Raw genomic sequence first — 18,239 nt, forward strand, 5'->3', positions numbered from 1 at the left:
TTTCTTATCATCCATATCGAATTTTGTGAGACACCATATGTCGAATCGCTCCAACTAATCCTCCACGTCACGCGCAGTTGAACTGACATCTAATGGTTCCATTTCGGCAGGCATGATGAATCGTTCCAATCGCGACGCCAAAATGTGAGAATTCAGTTCCATACGTATATCGGTATAACCAGACGAACCAGAAATCCAGAATTCAGCGCAGCGTAACAAGCAGCACGTATGTATTCGAATTGGCGAATAGGTACAGCATATGGAATATTAAAACAAGAGAATAATGAATGGAGGATTGAATAGAGTATCAGTCATGTTCATCACAGATACTCACGGTTAAATAATGGTTAACTGTTCAAACTGCCATTCGGGTGACCTCTGAATTTCGTGAGATTTCCATTGCTGATGATTCCAAATGCATGGATTACCTGCAACGTGATTCTCGTCTTTCAGCCTCACAACCTCTTCAGGTGTTACCGATTTTTTGTCTGCATATCAAACGAGTATGTTTCACAACAATGTCAAGAAAGATAGATGTGCGTGTTGCCCAATTGTTATCCTAAAATGTGACTCACAACACGGATAGTAAGGGCAGTAACGAATCTCATCAAATTTCTGTAATCGTTGCCCTTGAGAGCCCCAAAAGTTGCAAAAATATAAGATAGAACGGCGACTCCCGGACTATGAAGAACCGAGGTAAGTTTGAAGGGTACCATCTCAGAGCACTGTTGAAAAGACGTAACATGTTATTCCCAAGGTTCCTGAAAGCCCTCCAACAACCCACGAACGGTTTTTCTCTTCTTGGGACTCATCAGGTAGGCGCAGACAACAACATGTTGCGATACCTCGAACATCGTACCAACTGTAACATGAGTCTACAGATTGCATCACACTCAGTCGAAGTGGATCGTCATAAACTAGAGATTCGGTTGGATTCATTTGAATCTCCAGTCAAAACTGAATTCGTGTGCAATCGAGAGTATCTGTCAACATCTGCCCAATATGGGTTTAAGTAGAACTCAGCAACTTCACTTACCTGGTAAGCGCCAAAAAGGTTGTGGGTTGCAAAAATGCTTTCAACACCCTTGTGAGTAGTGTGTTGCGTCTAGACGACAACTTATTGGGATTAGCAGAGTTTTTGATGAAAACATTAAACAGATTTTTAACAATGCACATCACCGACTAATTATTAACAGCAGAACTAAGTCAGGCAGTAGACCAGCTGAGGAAAGCCTGTTGTGACGGCCATTTTTGGAGACAAAGGAGGATTATTACGACTGAATTTATGAGGTAATCACAGAATGTTCCACAACGTCGTGCTAGAATCTCCATGTGGGGACAAGATGCGTCGGGCTAGACACTCGATCCTGATTGGCCGGCTATCTGACCAATCAGGGCATGCCTTCGTTTGGTCCGTGTGCTGCGTATCACATCCGTCCAATTAACGTGCGTTCGGTCATTACGGGCAGCTGGTCTCTGGACAAAACCCATGCATAACTGTTGGAGTCTGCAAAAGCCTCCAGGCGCAAACTTCGCGAAGAATGTTCTTCCAGTCAAAAGCAGTCGTGTGGCTAATAGATAATTCCTCTGAGCAGAATTTGATTTTTGCCAAATCTTTGAGCCAGCAATAAATGAATAGAATTACTGTCCTAAACTCCATCCTAGGCCGCTCCAGCCAAGTTCTCTTTCGAAGACCGATTTCTTGCCAACACTGTCGGCCATTACACCTCCACCTGTCAGAAACGGTTTCAAGTGTCATTTGGTGGCCATTGTTGCATAAACGTTGCTGATGGATCACTGCGTGGCTTTGCAAAAAACGCTTTTGTCGTCTCCTTGTCATGAACGATAGTTGCAAGCATCAGAAAGTTCATTTAAGGTTTTACGTCCGAACGGAGAAAATGTTTGCACAAACTGAGCCTAGACACGGATGAGGAATTGTTTTCATCAAAAGTAGGTCAAGGTTGTGTGCGTACATTAAATTGGAGCTGACAAAAAGTGTCGGGGATCCCCTTTTCCCACATGCACTTTTTGCATTAGTGGCAGGGCTTGTGTGGAAAAGATCCGTCCATATTATTCTTCTTGTCAGTTTCCCCTCGGAATTTCCGACTGAGTACCGAAAATTGCAGACAAATCTGGTTACCTGGAGCAGACTAGAATTAGGTCCATTCTCCATAGATTTTTATTCAAATTTCAAAGTGGAGCCTCCACATTCATCATGGCTGTAAGACATGGAAGAATGATCTGGTGCTGTCAGCGATGATGTTAACGAGGACGTCTTCGGTTCGGTTGACGATGATCCAGACTGTTAGATCACTGGTTGCATGTACCCGCTCGAATAGTCGAGTTCCACTTCTTCAATATGTTGGTGTGGCGTGACTCATTTTTCGCCTTGAGAGCAATCAGGTTTGTGCGGATCAATCACGCCAGTCTCGAACTGAGATAGACCCAGAACAATGTAATGAATCCGTGCCATCAATAGAACGATAATAAGTAGGATGTAGAAATAAGTAAGTAGTGTTAGTGTGGCGTGACTCATTTTTCGCCTTGGGAGCAATCAGTTTTGTGCGGATCAGTCGCGCCAGTCTCGAACTGAGATAGACTCAGAACAATATAATGAATCCGTGCCATCAATAGAACGATAATAAGTAGGAAGTAGAAATAAGTAGTAAGTGTGACTGTCTGAAAATTCAGATGCTAACGCACCCCCAACTGTGCAAACTCAGGTTCCGCCCAAATCTGGAACGAATCTACTACTACTCCTAGACGTCGAAATTAGTGAAACTATTTATCAGAATTCGATATACTACTGATTCAATATCGTGATGAACAGTTAGTGACCGACAGCTTAGGTATAGCAACCTAGCGTCCACATACAATGTCTACTGGGAAATTTGTTTGCCTGTTCAAATTCAATCGAATGTAGAGTAGGGTCGTGGCCTGATTGCCTCAGATAAAAAGACACTCAATCCCGAGGGCATGGCTGATGATGAGCGACAGGGCGAAGAATGCTCGAACTGGGTGTTCCTTTCTATCTATGGTGAGCCAACTCGATCAATCACACTGGAATTGTGAACAGACTCGAGTGCATCCATCATTTGGATATCGATTTAGTTTTAGAGGGAAATTAGTTTGAATTCCCGCTGAATTCCTTGTTTAAAGCATTCTTCTACAAGTGAACATGCTGTACAAAGACCGCCTCATATTTTGGTCAGGTATGACCTTCGAGATACGTCAGTTTATTTTGTCAGGGACGGCGGCGATCTGATTAGCCTCAAGAAGGGTGGAACTGCTCGTGTACTATCGAAGAGATTTAAGTAACTACGTGGGTAGTTTTCTCGTGGAACGTATATTGCGGTATCCAAGACAACCTTTGTTTAGCCCATTCAGTTGAGGAATAGCATCAAAGAGCGATTCAGCCGAGTTTTCCGCGAACACCAGATTGGTGAGTGTATTTGTTAAAAATCTGTCCAATTTTTGTTCAAGTCAAACATGAGTTTGACAGGAATTCGGGGGACTACGACAACCTGATGAGCCTCAAGAAGGGAGAAGCCGGTTGTGAGCTGTCGAATTGTTTGTGAGTAGCTTGTGAGTAGTATTGTTCTTGCACGAAGACTGTTTAAACGAGGCTGGTTTTGTGTACCTTGAACGGATACCGCTGTGATTAAGCTGTTGCTATTAACGATCTGTTGAGGTAGCGAAATCACACCACAGTCGATGAATAATCTCATATCATCTTGGCCACTGAACTGCATCGCACTGGATCAACAAACAAAACCAAGTTCGGGTCGGACGATTGGCACACATGGTCTGACGTAGACCGGATGTATCCATGCGGAGGTCCACTTTACTTTAAGTGACTCACGTGCTCTTCTCTCATCAACAATCGATAGAGCAGTTCGGACTGTGCATTTTCATTTGTTTTTGGCGCGGTTAATTGAAAGTTGAATAACTTGTTCGCTGCCAATGTTCTAAAGTAGTCACATGCGCACACTGTCCGACAAATGTGCGGACGCATTGTCGCTTCAAGTTTTACTCCGGTCTAATTGAAGTGCGTTGTGTGCATATATGTTCTTGATATATACATAACGCGAAGCGGGTCGTCATAAACGAGAGATTCAGCTGAATTCAACTGAGTCTGCTCAAATTGGAATTCGTATGCGGATGATTGTATTTGTCCGAGCAGTTCAATCTGGGTTCAAGTCGGGCACAAGATTGATGGAAACCGAAGGGACTTTGCCTAACTAATGGGCCTGAGACTGGCAAAACCGCCTGTGGAATGTCGAAAATATTCCAACAACCTCATGAGTAGTATGTAGTGTCGAATTAACAACGTCGGTTTGGATGATGGGGGCCACAAGATAATTTACAAATCCCAGTGAGTGGCGCGTTTATAAACATAAACTTACCTATTCGTAATGCACTATTATAAGGTTGCTGAAAATTCTTCGATAGCCCACGACCGGTTTCGTCCTTCTTGTGGCTCATCAGGTAGGCGCAGCCTCCGAGGTTCCGTCGACCTTATGTTCTACTTGAACTGGAATTGCGCGAAATTAGCGACTTGCACTCATTTGCAAACAAATTTGGTTTCGTGAGAGACTCTTCTGGAAAGTGACTGAATCTCTCTCGGTAGCCCCGACCAGAACTCAAGGTTCACAGACATCTGTTGTATCTCGTACTGCGTTTATGAGAAAGGAATACACCATTGCGAGGTGACGATACTAACAGTCAACTTGATGACGCTGTAAGCATATTTGAAACATTGCCACTGAGATTTTACCCTGTCAGTCAAACCAGTCAATGCCGATAAGCCAAGAAGCTGTTTGATCCCTTTTTGGAACTATCAGCCCTGTGTATCTCAAGAGATGAGTGGAAATCCCGTCTGAGAATTTGCCTTTAGAGAAACCAGTCAATACTTGACCACGTGACGTGGTTTATGCGACTGAAACATGGGTGATGTTTGAATCGGTCACAACGCTGATTGGCTGTTTGTAGCCGAGCGGTTAACTGTCCACCTGAGATTTGCTCAACTCTGATGCCTTCTAGTGAGGATGAAACAGGCGTTCAGTACTTCTAGGCTTTTAAGCAATATTGGTTCCACTTACAAGACGAAATGGAGGTTAACTCGGCGTCTTGAGTAACTATCAGTTGACCAGAAAAGGGGCTAAAAATTGCCACAAAACATTAATCAGCGTCATTTTTTTCACCAAGAATAATCGGTGGGCACGCGTGTCTACTTGAGAGTTCCCAGGAAGGCATGAGTAGTCAGTCCACGTAACCATGTACAGTGGTTGAGTGACCAATTTCCGAAAACGGTGCCTGATGATTACAATGCTCTTACATGAACCCATTCGAAGGCATTGATCGGTCAAATCGATCGTTGCTGTCAGCCTGCTGTTGAAATACAGTGACTCGTCATGTCTACATTACATTGCTACTCAAGGAGGGTCAGTAGGAGTAAACTTATTTCACAAGTGGGACGGTAACCACAGACAGATACTCGTAGTTCCGTTCACTTCGCCTGACGTTATTACACGTGGAACATAAACTTTTCATAACTTAGAGCCAGTGCAGAAGATATCTGGCAAGAGAAAACTTAGTTGAGTACCAAATAGTTGGAAATGTTTCTGTTGGTTGATCGGGTGGCCATCAACTGCGCACTGACAATGTCTCCTCGACCGTGGACTAAACGTTTGCAAGCTAACTGCCAAGCTCAGCGAACACATCAGCGGTCATCTGATCGACCTTCAGTAAACGCATTCGAACTGTCAATATTTTGACCCACTAAGATCTGGAGATTAGCGAAATACACCCATTTGCAAACAAATTTGATTTTGCGAGGGACTCACCTGGAACCCAGCTAAATCTCTCGTTTGTGGTGTTCTCAGGCAACCTTATGAGTAGTGCATTACGAATATACATATATCGTGATATCTCGAATATCGTACCAACTGAAACATGAGGCGGTCTGATACAGCGCATTCAATTGCTTGGAAACATCACAGGCGAGAGATTCAGCTTGAATCCAGGAAAGTTTCTCCAGCAAAACCAGATCTGTTTGCAAATGAGTGCATTTTGCTAAGTTGGTGCAATTTGGTTTCAAATAAAACGGAAAGCTTGACGGAAACTCGGGCACTTTGCCTACCTGATGAGCCCCAAGAAGGGCGAAAATGGGCTGTCGACTGATTTTCAGCAACCTTGTGAGTAGTGCATTAACTCACTAACTTAAGTTGAGATAAATAAGTGGACCTAGGAAACACGGAGTTAAATATTTTGCAGATTTCCAGTCCTCATCTAGAACCCATCATTTTCTGCAATCTGAATAACAGAGGGAAACGTCATCACTATGGTCCAAGGCAACCCGTAATATAGCTAGTTGCGTCTCCCTTGTAGGCATGAGCAAACCTCCCACCTCCTACTCTTTTTTATCGCAACGTGTAGATACAATTGAATGATCACGTGACACAAAAATGCTGTGCTAGAATTACACCAACGAATCGCTCTTCATGAACGTTAAACTCCTGATAAGTTCGGTGAGTTGACGTGGTAAAATCTCATGAAACAGGGAGCTGTCAGCCACCATCTGTCAGCGGATAAGTGATCATTTTTGAAAAAAGATTGATTTGGTTGATTAGGTCAGCGGTTTAAAGTAACATCCACCCGGTAGTATGACGAGACAATGGAAATTTTTCAAACTTCATCTGTCACGCATTATTGGGCAGCCCGAATCTGAACAACGAGGGTGGTTAAGTAACCTTGACAGTACGGGACAATGCACGGTGAGAAACAAGCTGGGTCTTGCCTCGGTCGAGGATACATTTAACTGAATTAAATTGACACGGTGATAAAATGAGATCAGTGGACCGTACATTCTTTGATCCAGTACAGTGCTATCATTACCTCGGTCTTCAGGTCCGTTTGTCTTTTCTCTGAGATGTTAGGCCAAATGCCCGGATGTGTTTTCCGGTTGAGAATAACCTATGCAGCTCTAATATTTGTGATTTCGCGCATCAAGACAAGACCGTCGAGGTTCCCCAATTTGTCATTCATAACGTTCAAAAGGGGTTTCAACAAATCTGAAGAATCTGTGCAGAAATGAATCGAAAAGTGCCCATTGGCTCTGTGTTGTAAAACGTGGCTTCTCCAATTCCCAGACCCAGGATGTCCTCGAACGTCTGCATGGCAAATCGGGCCTAAACAGTCTATGACTGCGTCTACGACGAAACGGTCGGTGAAGGAATAAATTTCCATCGCCAAATCATCATCATCACCGACAGCATCATATCAGTGTTCAACACCGATGCTTCACTGCCGTACAACCATGATTTATTCGAAAGCCTTATTGTAAAGAAAAGAATAAAGGTGGACGGGGAAGGGACATAGTGCTAGCTTAACACAATCATTCCGAGGTGCCTACACTTCCAGACAGTCACTCAGGCAATCTAAATAAAAACTGACAACAAAAACGCCACTGACATCGATTAGAAGCCATATCTTGCAGCGCCTCCAACCAGGCGCAGTGGAGGTCACGCGGTCCCCAGCCTGGAAGGCGAGTAGCACCGACAGCACCCAAGCGTTTCGTGATCTCCTTCATACTCCTCTGCCAAGTCAAGGGTTGGCCACCTCTCTGTTTATGCCACTCTGAAATGGGCATGGAAAACAGTGCTTTCTTCGCCAAGTGCGTGTCTACAATGTTGGAGTAGATCGTATCGGGGGGAGCGAAGCTCCGCAATCTCTATTTCATTTGATACCAACCCAATTAGTTTTCAACTTGGTTCTAGAGTATGCGAGGCAAGTGAGTAATATTCAAGTCCCAAGAGGTGCCTTCGTTTTATACGGCTTGTCTTTAGGCATAAAAGCCCATCTACAATTATCCGAATTCCATAAATGTCGGAGAGTCTAGAGGATAACGAAGCGAGAAGATGGACTTGCTCATTCGCCAAATCAATATGTGGGTTCATAAAATGTAAACAGTTCTCAAAATGCATGTAAATATTACATGTGTGAATGCAAACAGCACGAAATGAAGTTAGCGTACACCATCGGAGTGGCAGCTCAGGCCGAAAAACTGATCAAGTAACGAGACTAATCGATAAACTAGGTCATACTTTGTTTTCTTCCTCAAATTTAATGATCGTTTAGTTGTAACACCCTATCGGTTCTTAGCTGCCATGCCACCCGGAGGGAAGAATGAGGACTGGGATATTGCTGAGTTGCCCAAGCCTAGAAAGGAAAAGTCGAGATCCAGAGGTCCGATTCGAAGCCTAGATCTTCCGGCCAGGAAGTTCGCGCTCTAACCACTGAGCCATCTCGCTCGGAAGAGTGGTAGTGGGGTGTTGTGGACCACAGTCTCCTTAATGCTTTTTTATTGCCGTGAACCCCGGTCTGGGTAGCCGACTGATGGCCTGTTGCAGTTGGCCAAACCAGAAAAAGTCAATGAACGCGCAAACCGGCTGATCTATTGATCACTGTCGCGTACAAGCAGGTCAAAGGCGAGTGAAGAACAACCAATGAAATCTGTTTCAACGAAAACGGTTATTCACGTGACTCAACTGGAGTGCTATTTAATCGATTTATTTCAATGCAGCTCCTAGCACTTTAGGATAAACTAGAAACTAACAAGAATAACATATCTTGGGGCTATATCTCACACTCAGTAACTTCTTGCTTGCATCAGGTTCCGAAAAGCTCATTGTTCGACCCTTGGGACATGCCCACCCCTAAAATGGGTGAGCCATATTGGTATGAAGTAGAACGAAGGGGAGTGCCAAACGACGCTGGTCAGAAGCTTGCGTAAATAAGGGATTCTGTCGTGATGCGATACCTCATCAAATGTCGCAGATGCCCTGACAGTACCATAAAACAACTTAGGCTGATAGGCCAAGTAGGAGTGTACAGGTGTTTTATCGTAATTGGAATGAATTAGTAGTATACATCTCAAGAAACTATAGCGGAGGGTTTCGAACTTGCGACCTTCTGGTCAGTGGCTGAAAACCCAACAATTCGGCTATGGTGTCATTAACTTGGGTTAACTTGGATAGGATATAGCGACAACCATTCTTTGGCTAGAGAAACCTCTGCAGCTACTCAAGTGACGAATTTCCAGATGGAAGGAAGGAACAGCTCTACCGCGCCTCCCACCTTTTCACAGGCGGAAAAAATCTCAATTGAAGAGTACGAAATCTCCTCCCACTACGATCAACATATAAGTGACTTACAAGCGGAATAAATTTACAAGATGGGTGAAACTTGCGTCTGAAAAGTGGTCACTCAAGAGCCAGTGAGTACTTGACGATGTAATGTTGGTTTCATGATTGATGGATGACTGCTTCTACATACTCTCTGAGTGAGAACTAATCACACTGTTTTTCAGCCGCTCAAGACTGGAAGACCAAGAGTTACTAATTACTCACTGGGAACGACATCGTGCTATTCGGCAAGCTTCAGGAGGTAGAATCAAGCTTGCGGTGTCCTGCAATCTCATTGTCATCAAACGGAGTGAAAAATGCATCCAGTTTGAGGGAGTTACCTGGTTGCGTGGAAAGCGTACAAAAAAAAGCACAACACGTTCTCTTCTACCCTTTGATACATGGTGATGTAGAGATTGTGCCAAATTCCTTGTGACTTTAAACGGACACCGTAGCACATCCCTTCACCCCATGACGAATTGTAAAGAATAAATCAAAATTGAACTATTCAACGAAAAGGTCGATTTATCGAAAAGGGGATTCGTCCAACTGTGTTTCTTCCCGGGTTTTGAATCAGAACAGCAGGCGGTTAATTCCAGGATACTGTTGTCCACTTTACACCTGTTAACACCTGTTCATGAAAAACCGGTAGAAGTCAATAAATCGCACTCATAGATGAAAAGGTGATGTTTATTGGATACTGCTGCATAGGATGCCATATTTCTCGGAAAATTGGTGTTTGAAACCAAATTTACCCCCTCCTCACGCACAGGTGCGTTTATATCGAAATTCGTTGACATACAATGAACACGAGGAAATTAGCAAATATACACTCATTTGCAAACTAATTTGGTTCTTCGAGAGACTCACCTGGAACCCAGTTGAATCTCTCGTTTGTGATGTTCTCAGGATTTTCAGCAACCTTATGAGTAGTACATTACAAAGATATACATGTATCGCGATATCCAGAATATCGCAGCGACTGAAACATGAGGCGGCCTGTATGCAGCACATTTAGTTGCCCGGAAACATCACAAACGAGAGATTCAGCTGGGTTCCAGGTGAGTCTCTCGAAAAACCAAATTAGCTTGAAAATGAATGTAGTTTCGTTTCAAGTAGAACATACGGTTGACGGAAACTCGGGGACTGCGCCGACCTGATGAGCCCCAACGAAGGCGAAGCCAGTCGTTGGCTGTCGATGGATTTTCAGCAGCCTTATGAGTAGTATGTTACAAAGAACATGAGGAAAATTTGTGGAGGTGTCGATTTGTTTTGTTCTCAGAAGAATCAATCAATATTAAGAGGTCGAGAAAGCAAGGCGTTTAAACACGATCGTTTCCTTATTCGGAATGCTGTTGCTTAATCAAGAACATAATCAACTACATTTGTACTCCCCACCCGGGACTTACGGATACTCAAAGTTTTTCAGCAAAGAGCGGAATTAGATGAAAACTTAGAGGGTATATTAACCAAGGTTGGTGTAGAGAAGACTAGAATACCGCTGGTACAGTTTCTTTGAAAATAAATCGTACTGGCTCCTGTGGATTAAGGATTGGGGTCACCAGTTTGAAAACCAACTTCGACTGATCCTTTCAACTGTCTCAAATGTGTATAAATTTACTTCTTGTTTGATTCGAGAAATCTGTACAGAAACCAGTCAAAGTCGCCCGACAGTGCGACTATGTCCAATCGATTATTTCCTCTAAAGCTTGAAACAGTTTTGGAAATTGCGATCGTGATTTCATACTTTTGCTGCTAGCAATCCGCATCGAAATGAAGAAACTCAGGCGAGTCCGCGATATATGACCATTCAAACGTGTTTAATCCCTTAGATTAGCACGGCGTTTAACTCGCACTTGGACAGAATATAGCCCTATTCATTTACCAGTTACGTTGTTGCTCTTACTTAGTCTCAGACATGTCCCAAAACAGTCGAAAATAAACGTGAGGTGTGAGCTAATTTTTACTGCCTACCACCACCTGTGGTTCCCGATCATGCCACACAAATTAGGTTTTCCACGTTTCTGGCCTGACGGCATTCACAAAGATGAGAAATTTATCGCATTCCACAAGATCGGGCAGTATTTGAGCACTATGTGATTCAAGCGCTATTTTTTATCAATACAACATGCTTACAAACCTATACCGATCGACCGGTTGGTTTAATTTTATCACCTCCACATTCCTTTGTGAAAAAAATTGAGAATAAAGACAAGCGAAACAACTTACTGGTTGCTATGCACACGCCAATGTTGATCATAACGATGGCTATTTTAGGTTAACCATACCAATTCAAAAAAGGCAATTAGAGTGAAAAAAACATTTTGGAAGTCCTTGAGGTGGTCGTATTCATCTGCGACAGTAGAGCGGATTACCAGGGTAATGAGGAATACTACTGATGAAGGGGGCGAGTAGTATGTGATCAGGTTCCGTCAAGCGCCGTCCCCGAATTTGATGAAAGCATGATGTGAACATTTTTGAGCCGTTTTATAATGCTTTGTTCATTATTGTAGTCTGTTCAGATAACTCGGAAAGACAGTCGAGGATGTTGATTTCTCCAAGATATGTGTGCCAATGAGGTTTTTAGCTTCTCTTCTGATATTTTGTAGCCTGTGTTTGTCAGTAACGCCGATTTTCCATTTAGTAGTATCCGGGGGTGAGAACTGTTCCGCAAAATCTGATTCAGTGCTAGGCCGTTACTAGATAACGTTGCTCAAAGTGAATGCCTAACAGACAGCTGCTTATCACGGAAGCAGATTGATCTCGAATGATCGGGTGGGGCGTGGAAAGGGTCCGCAGCGAGCTTTTGCTCGTCACTCATTTACGAAGTTATTGAACAGACTACTTTCAAATCACAAGTAATTAGCTCAGAAGTCGAATGAGCAGTTTCTGTAGGAATACCCTCTCTGGAGGATCCACCCAACATTTGACCGAGTTATGTGAACCGCAAGGTTGAAGAATCAGTGACGGTATATCTTGTCTAAATGCGAGTTTGTCGCGCTACCAGTGTAAAGGCGTATACTACTGATGAGGCATGCTAGTAGTCTGCGGTCATATCGAAGCTCTACACTGCGTCTAATAGAAAGTGAAGTTTGTTATGGAACTTGTGGAATTGCTTTGCAGTGTTCGTTTACAATTGTGTAACAGTCAATGAATATCCAAGAAAGTTCATTTTTAAGAACAACGTGCATATGAGGTGTTCCATTTCCTGTGCAACTGCTTGTAAGTGGAGTCGAAGTTGGTACGGGAATGTCACGAGCTGGAATCCCCCGTTGTTTCGTCAGATTTGTACTACCGATTATTCTAAATAAGGATTGGACAGCTGTACATTGTTTCTCGGCATTTCAACACAGACTGACTTCGCTTTGAGGACAGGGTTTGATTGAATATTCCAAAATCGCGTATTTCACTCCAACCGGTAGAAGTTTGATGCTGATAGATTTTCAAAGAAAGATGGTCGCTCGTAAACGTTTTCTTCTCGCAAAGCCCGTTTTTACCTTCTTCGAAAATGGGCTTCAACGTTTGGGCGTCCTACATCTCGGGGGGACTAGCATGCGCCGGTGCACTTGTTTTAGAGCAACAGGCTTTCTGACAAGACAAGGTTTCACCTTTCTTGGGGTTTGTCGGCAAGTCCTCTCTTACGACAGTCCTGTATGTTGCTCTACATAGCCGCCCATTGTTGCATTTGAGATAGTGTACGTGGGATCAAAGTGCGTTTCTATACTACTCACAAGTTCCATGAAAACTTTGGAAAATAAAACCACCGGTTTTGCTCTTGTGATTTTGTTCATGTTTCTACGATATTCTTCTGCTAATATTACATCCAGTGTATAAAGAAGCAAGCGTGAACATTTACCACTGAAGTTCATACATCCGGTGGCAAGTTGATGTGCCTGTGTACCGCAAAACAACTTTGCTAAGTAAGGAACACCAGTTCTCAGACCGTTTTCTTTTCCGGAACACTACTCCAGTTCATGCAACCCATTGGTTGCATCCTTCGATTGGTTGGTCTCTCATAATATTGATCTTTGTCACATCATTCGATATCACATTCCATTTTTTTGAAGGAGGATAATTACTAGCTAGGGAGGTTCATCAAACGAGACCCATTCCGTATGAAGTAGAGTACACTGGTGTTTGGAAGATACTGCACGATTGTATCGAAAGATTCATGCTCTTACAGTACTGCAGTACAAATTTATCGGAAATTTGACCTTGAAAAATACAGAACATGGTGATACCTTTTCAAAGTGACGGTTGTTCAAGGCAGTAACTAGTCGTGGCAACCGCCATCCTCACGATTAGGGGCAATGTTCCAATGTAGCCATCCGAGTGCATTAGGTGTTGAAGCGAGTCACGATCACTGTTAGCTTGTTATCAGTCTAAAATGACGGCGGCCGTATGCAGAGAGAATCGATGTAGCCTTGATGGCGCCCGATTCTGCATGCCTAACTGACCGGGCCTGTCAATTTGTGGAAAAAAATGAATCCGTTCATTCCTATATGCGGATGTTCTCTGGGTCGGAAACGGGGTATGAGCTCATGACAACTGTGGGACAGTAAACCATGCGTGACATAGAATGTGTCGGTTGGGATGTCTGCACGGAAAGGCATGCCCGAACTCCTGTTTGAACAGTCTTTCTCCTGCCCTGGCACAATCATTGTGATGAGTCCACGCCAGAATAGGGGGAAGCTGTGAACTGGAACTTCTCTCTTTTTAGAGTTCATCAGTGCATATCCTTGGCCATTCCGGAAGCTGTACTTCGGATGACCATTCCTTTGGAAGCGTCGAAATAATCACGTTAGGGCAGGTGGACGGGTTCCGCTTCAATGATTACGATTGGTTTGTCCGGCTACCCGGACAACGACCCAGCAACTGCTCCGTTTGCGTCGAACGATTGATGCAGCTATTAAGACTTCCTAGCCAGGTGACGCCTTGGAAGCTTGGAAACAGACAGACAATGTTTGATTAGTTGTAGGTTGTTGACGGATTTGCCTTTTCATCCGTTCAAACAGTCCTTGTACTATTTTGGCGCAATTATACAGGTGGGTTCACACCAAAAATTGATCTTGGGGCGAACCAATCACGTCGCCCAAGGGCGAACACCATTGCCTGTTCAGACGTGACGATTCACGTGCATCCTGTGTATGCCAGTGGATTTGTACAAGGACGCTCGCCTCGCATGTCACGTGTCTAATCAAAGCGAAATTCGAGTTTGGTGTTTCCCCCACTTTGGTGTGGATTCACCAGAATGACTGAGTCAAGACAGGAGGATGACAGTTCAAACAGGAGTGATGTGAACTCGAGTTATTGATTAGGTCCAGTTGTAAATGGCTGCGGGAATTTCGGAAAATTACATTCATATAGGTTTCGCATGTACAGTTTTGTGGATGCAACCGAATACCTGTAGGTGTTCCCAGTTTGAAACCAGTTTTCATAATCAGCCACTAATCGGTCCTTAGATTCCTCTGTGAGGACACCTGGTCTGAGAAAGAGGGAGGGCGCTCAATAGCGGAAATTTCTGAAATCAAAAGATCGGTTTGTTTCGAATGGTTCAAATCCTGGTGTCTCGTATCTTTAAACACGTCTTAAACAGTTTTACGGCCATCTGTGTGTCTAGTACTGCGGGAAAAAAACAAATGTTAGCGAAAGGGTTGATGGGAAGCTTCAAGGGATTTAGTTACCTAAAACATTTAGTTCATCTTTGAAAAGGTCCACTGTTGCTTAGTGTACCACACTCTCAAAACTGCTAAATCAGTACAGCCTGCAGTGCAATGACACGTTGTTAGCAGGTGGATGATTAATGATTTAATTAGAGGTTCTTCTAATGAGATACCACCGTTTTTCATCTGCTGACTAATTAGAACACGTACCTCTTATTTCATCGATTTATCCTAACATTTCACTACGCTTTTAGCTGTAGACCCTTTGGTCACCGAGTCACAATGAACCTGGTACTGAGTTTCGAGCCTTTGGAGGTATTTTCGTTAAGCTTTTTGTGTCGTAAATTGAGGATCCTGTTGGAGTGTATTGATCCATACCCGGAAAGCCATAATTTTCTCTACAATAAGCTTGGGTTGAGCAGAAAAATGTATCTGAGAGGGTTCCAGTAGTATGAAAATCGACGTAAATCTCTGGTGACAGGAAGTATACCGATCGGCAAATGTAGAAGGGCATACCAAAGGCAACTGGTCTGCATGAGATGAGATGCCCAACAGCGGTCAATAGGATCAGGATGCTGAATGCTTTGTAGCAAACATAAAATAAACGGAGAAACAAATCAAACCGTCTGAGATCTTCAAAACCAGTAGACTAGAAACTTGGTCTTGAGTGATCAGACTTACAGTTTGGTATACTTTGGACGGCAAGTGTAGTTTCGCACACGAACAGTTCAGTTTGACAAGGGAACATCCTTCTGGGGTCATGTTGCAACTTGATGAAAAGGCGCTCGACGTTTAGTCGCTCCCTACGTCATCCTATTTTCAGACTCTATCGAGCCCGTAACAAGTTGTTTGTTTAAAACACGCACTCACACTGGCGCCTTGTTTGAATCTAGCGCATCGGGCAAACAATAGAATGGCGGTGTATCCTCGGCTAATTCGTTATCAGAGCACAAAATTAACACAAAAGTGAAAAGCGGGTCACAATTTTAACAGATATTCAGGCCTGTAGGTCTCATAAGCAAGTCTGACGTCCTCGTCACTTCCGATGATGAAATTACACGTGTGCTTTACGGTCAAGACGTTCTTTCTGGGCTTCATATCCAGAGATGAGACGCTGATAAACCATACAAACTCGTTTAGTCAATGATTGTGACTCCAGATGAAGTGTTGCGTAGCTCTGGACGACGATATCCAAGGAAACTACATCCAATTTTTTGAATAAACGGAGAACTGACAGGAATCTTGCTTCTTAGCGAATATACACTCATCTGCAAACTAATTTGGTTCTTTCGAGAGACCCGGTCTTCTTCTTTGCTTGCCGTCTGCATGTGCGACGTCAAAATGTACTCTAATGGTTGGGGAAGCCGGCCAGCATTTGAGTTTATTAGCTACAGTACCGTTTCGATGCCAAACTGCCATGCCACCCGAAGGTTGCACGAGGGCTGGGATACAGACAGGTCACCCAAGCCTAGGCAGGGGAAGTCGAGAGGCAGAGGTCGTGTTCGAACCACGGACTTTCCGGTCAGTAAATTCGCGCTCTAATCACTTGGGCTATCTCGCCCCGGGTTTGAGTGACTGTAAACAGAACCAGGTGTACGATGTGCGAACGCACGTCTGTCATCACAGATGTTCGCCACTGGTTCGTGTAGGCAATTGTTCCATTTCTTGATACCCCAAGTGGATCACCAGTTGGCTTTTGTCAAAATTTCGAATAACATTTACAGTGGGTCAGACAAACATATTGATTGGGACTCGAGTCCACATAAGCACTAACAAGGTGACCAAAATAGCATCTTATTTACTTGTACGAGAGTAATCAAAAAATTTTGAGAAGTGTGGTCAAACAGCTTGCAGTCGAAATGTTGGAATTTGTTTTATCTTCAAAAGATCACTCTACTTTAAATCGCTTCAACTTTCTACAATTTTCAGCCATGTTGTTCATTGTGTTTGCTCAACTTTCCGGAAATTTTGTGTTAAAGTTGATTTACTATAAAATCATTACAATCGATTAGTGTAAAATCAATCCTTTAATTTCATCGCCCAGTTACTCCTTTATATGTTGAGCATTCTCTCTTTCCGTTGATTAAACTTTGTTCGCAGATTACTCATTCACGAATGACCTCGTTTCATACTTCGTTGGGTTCGAACCCGCGACTTGTATTGACAAGTACTTAACAAGTGTTGACAAGTATTGAGAAGTATTTGACAAGTATTTGACGAGTATTTAAGGACTAAATCGATCACCAATGACGGATGAAGCACCTGAACACTCAATCGGTAGCTAAAATCCTACTGTGTTCGAATCTTGCGTTGATTCAGATGACTTGGATAAGTAAAAAGCAATCAGGGCTATCTTCATCCACTTCACATCCCGAAATGGGCTGGGCATAGTGAATCGACCTTCGTCTGCATCAAAATACAGCGTTTACTACCTGAAATAAACACCCTTTTTGATGGTAACGTTCAGTAATCAAGCGCAGCCAGTAGGAGCACAGTCGAGGAGTTGGTTTTAGTTTCTTCGACTTTATCGGGCAGTATTGATCGGTGTCCGCATGGACTGAACAGCTTCAAAGGGGCCAGAAGTCAGGCGTCGTGTTTCCCTGACCTTGAATTGAACAAGGATCGATAGTTTTTAGCTCTGTTAAGCTCACTTGAGCAGACTTACCCGAATCTGTCAAAATGACTTCCATCTACGCGGATGCTGACAAAAAGAGCTAAGCAAGAAGACAAACTTAGATTCAAAAGTGCCACAAGATAAACTGTTTCTAGACTCTGCTGGTTGATTGACGTTCACAGTATCACTCTGTTCAAGTATGTATGTATGTGTGTATCCTGAAGTTTGTTTGCTCAAGTGAGCATCGCAAGCTCCTGTTTTGTATGTCATTCAACAACATACAGAGTCCACAGTCACGTGACTAAGGATGGATGGTTAAATCAAAACGAGCGTGGAGGTGGAACCGATCGATTTCCAATGAGTTGTACCTGCTGATCGGTGAGAAGAACGAGGTTTCGGGTGCCGATATGAAAAGCCGGTTCTTTCATGTCTTTTTTATGCAGAAAATATCATCAAGAAGGCATTACACTAAACTATGCCTGATGATGCGATGATATAAGTTTGTTTCAATTTAAAAACCGGTTGGACTGGAGTAGCGTGGTGTGTAGTGTGCTTGAGCACCTCAGCTAGCTGATGAAGCTTTGATGGCCGTGACTCACCCATTAAATCAAGATTGTTCTCCGTGGGCCGTTTCCAGTAGACTGACTGGAGAGGTTGCTTCTCAAACCCAATGAGGACACCTGGAGCGCAAATCAAGTGTCAAGTATTGTTGATCAGTCTGACGAACCAAAATAACTGACTGACCAAAATAACTTAACATATTAAGTGCTCGTCACA

At 43.5% G+C, this 18,239-nt stretch overlaps 2 protein-coding genes across 2 annotated transcripts in view; both read right to left on the reverse strand.

The window, feature by feature from the left end:
- The window catches only part of T265_05978 (hypothetical protein), a gene marked incomplete at both ends in the record, with an annotated part of 4,035 nt that extends 3,873 nt beyond the window's left edge, over positions 1-162 (reverse strand). The window contains one exon of the mRNA XM_009171130.1: positions 88-162. Coding sequence (XP_009169394.1) covers positions 88-162 — 75 coding nt within the window. The remainder of the gene's footprint in view (positions 1-87) is intronic.
- Positions 163-15,984: 15,822 nt separating this feature from the next.
- The window catches only part of T265_13919 (hypothetical protein), a gene marked incomplete at both ends in the record, with an annotated part of 10,407 nt that continues 8,152 nt past the window's right edge, over positions 15,985-18,239 (reverse strand). The window contains 2 exon segments of the mRNA XM_009171160.1: positions 15,985-16,236; positions 16,246-16,386. Coding sequence (XP_009169424.1) covers positions 15,985-16,236; positions 16,246-16,386 — 393 coding nt within the window.

This window comes from Opisthorchis viverrini (assembly GCF_000715545.1).
Source record: "Opisthorchis viverrini unplaced genomic scaffold opera_v5_119, whole genome shotgun sequence".
In the NCBI taxonomy this organism is placed as follows: Eukaryota; Metazoa; Platyhelminthes; class Trematoda; order Opisthorchiida; family Opisthorchiidae; genus Opisthorchis; species Opisthorchis viverrini.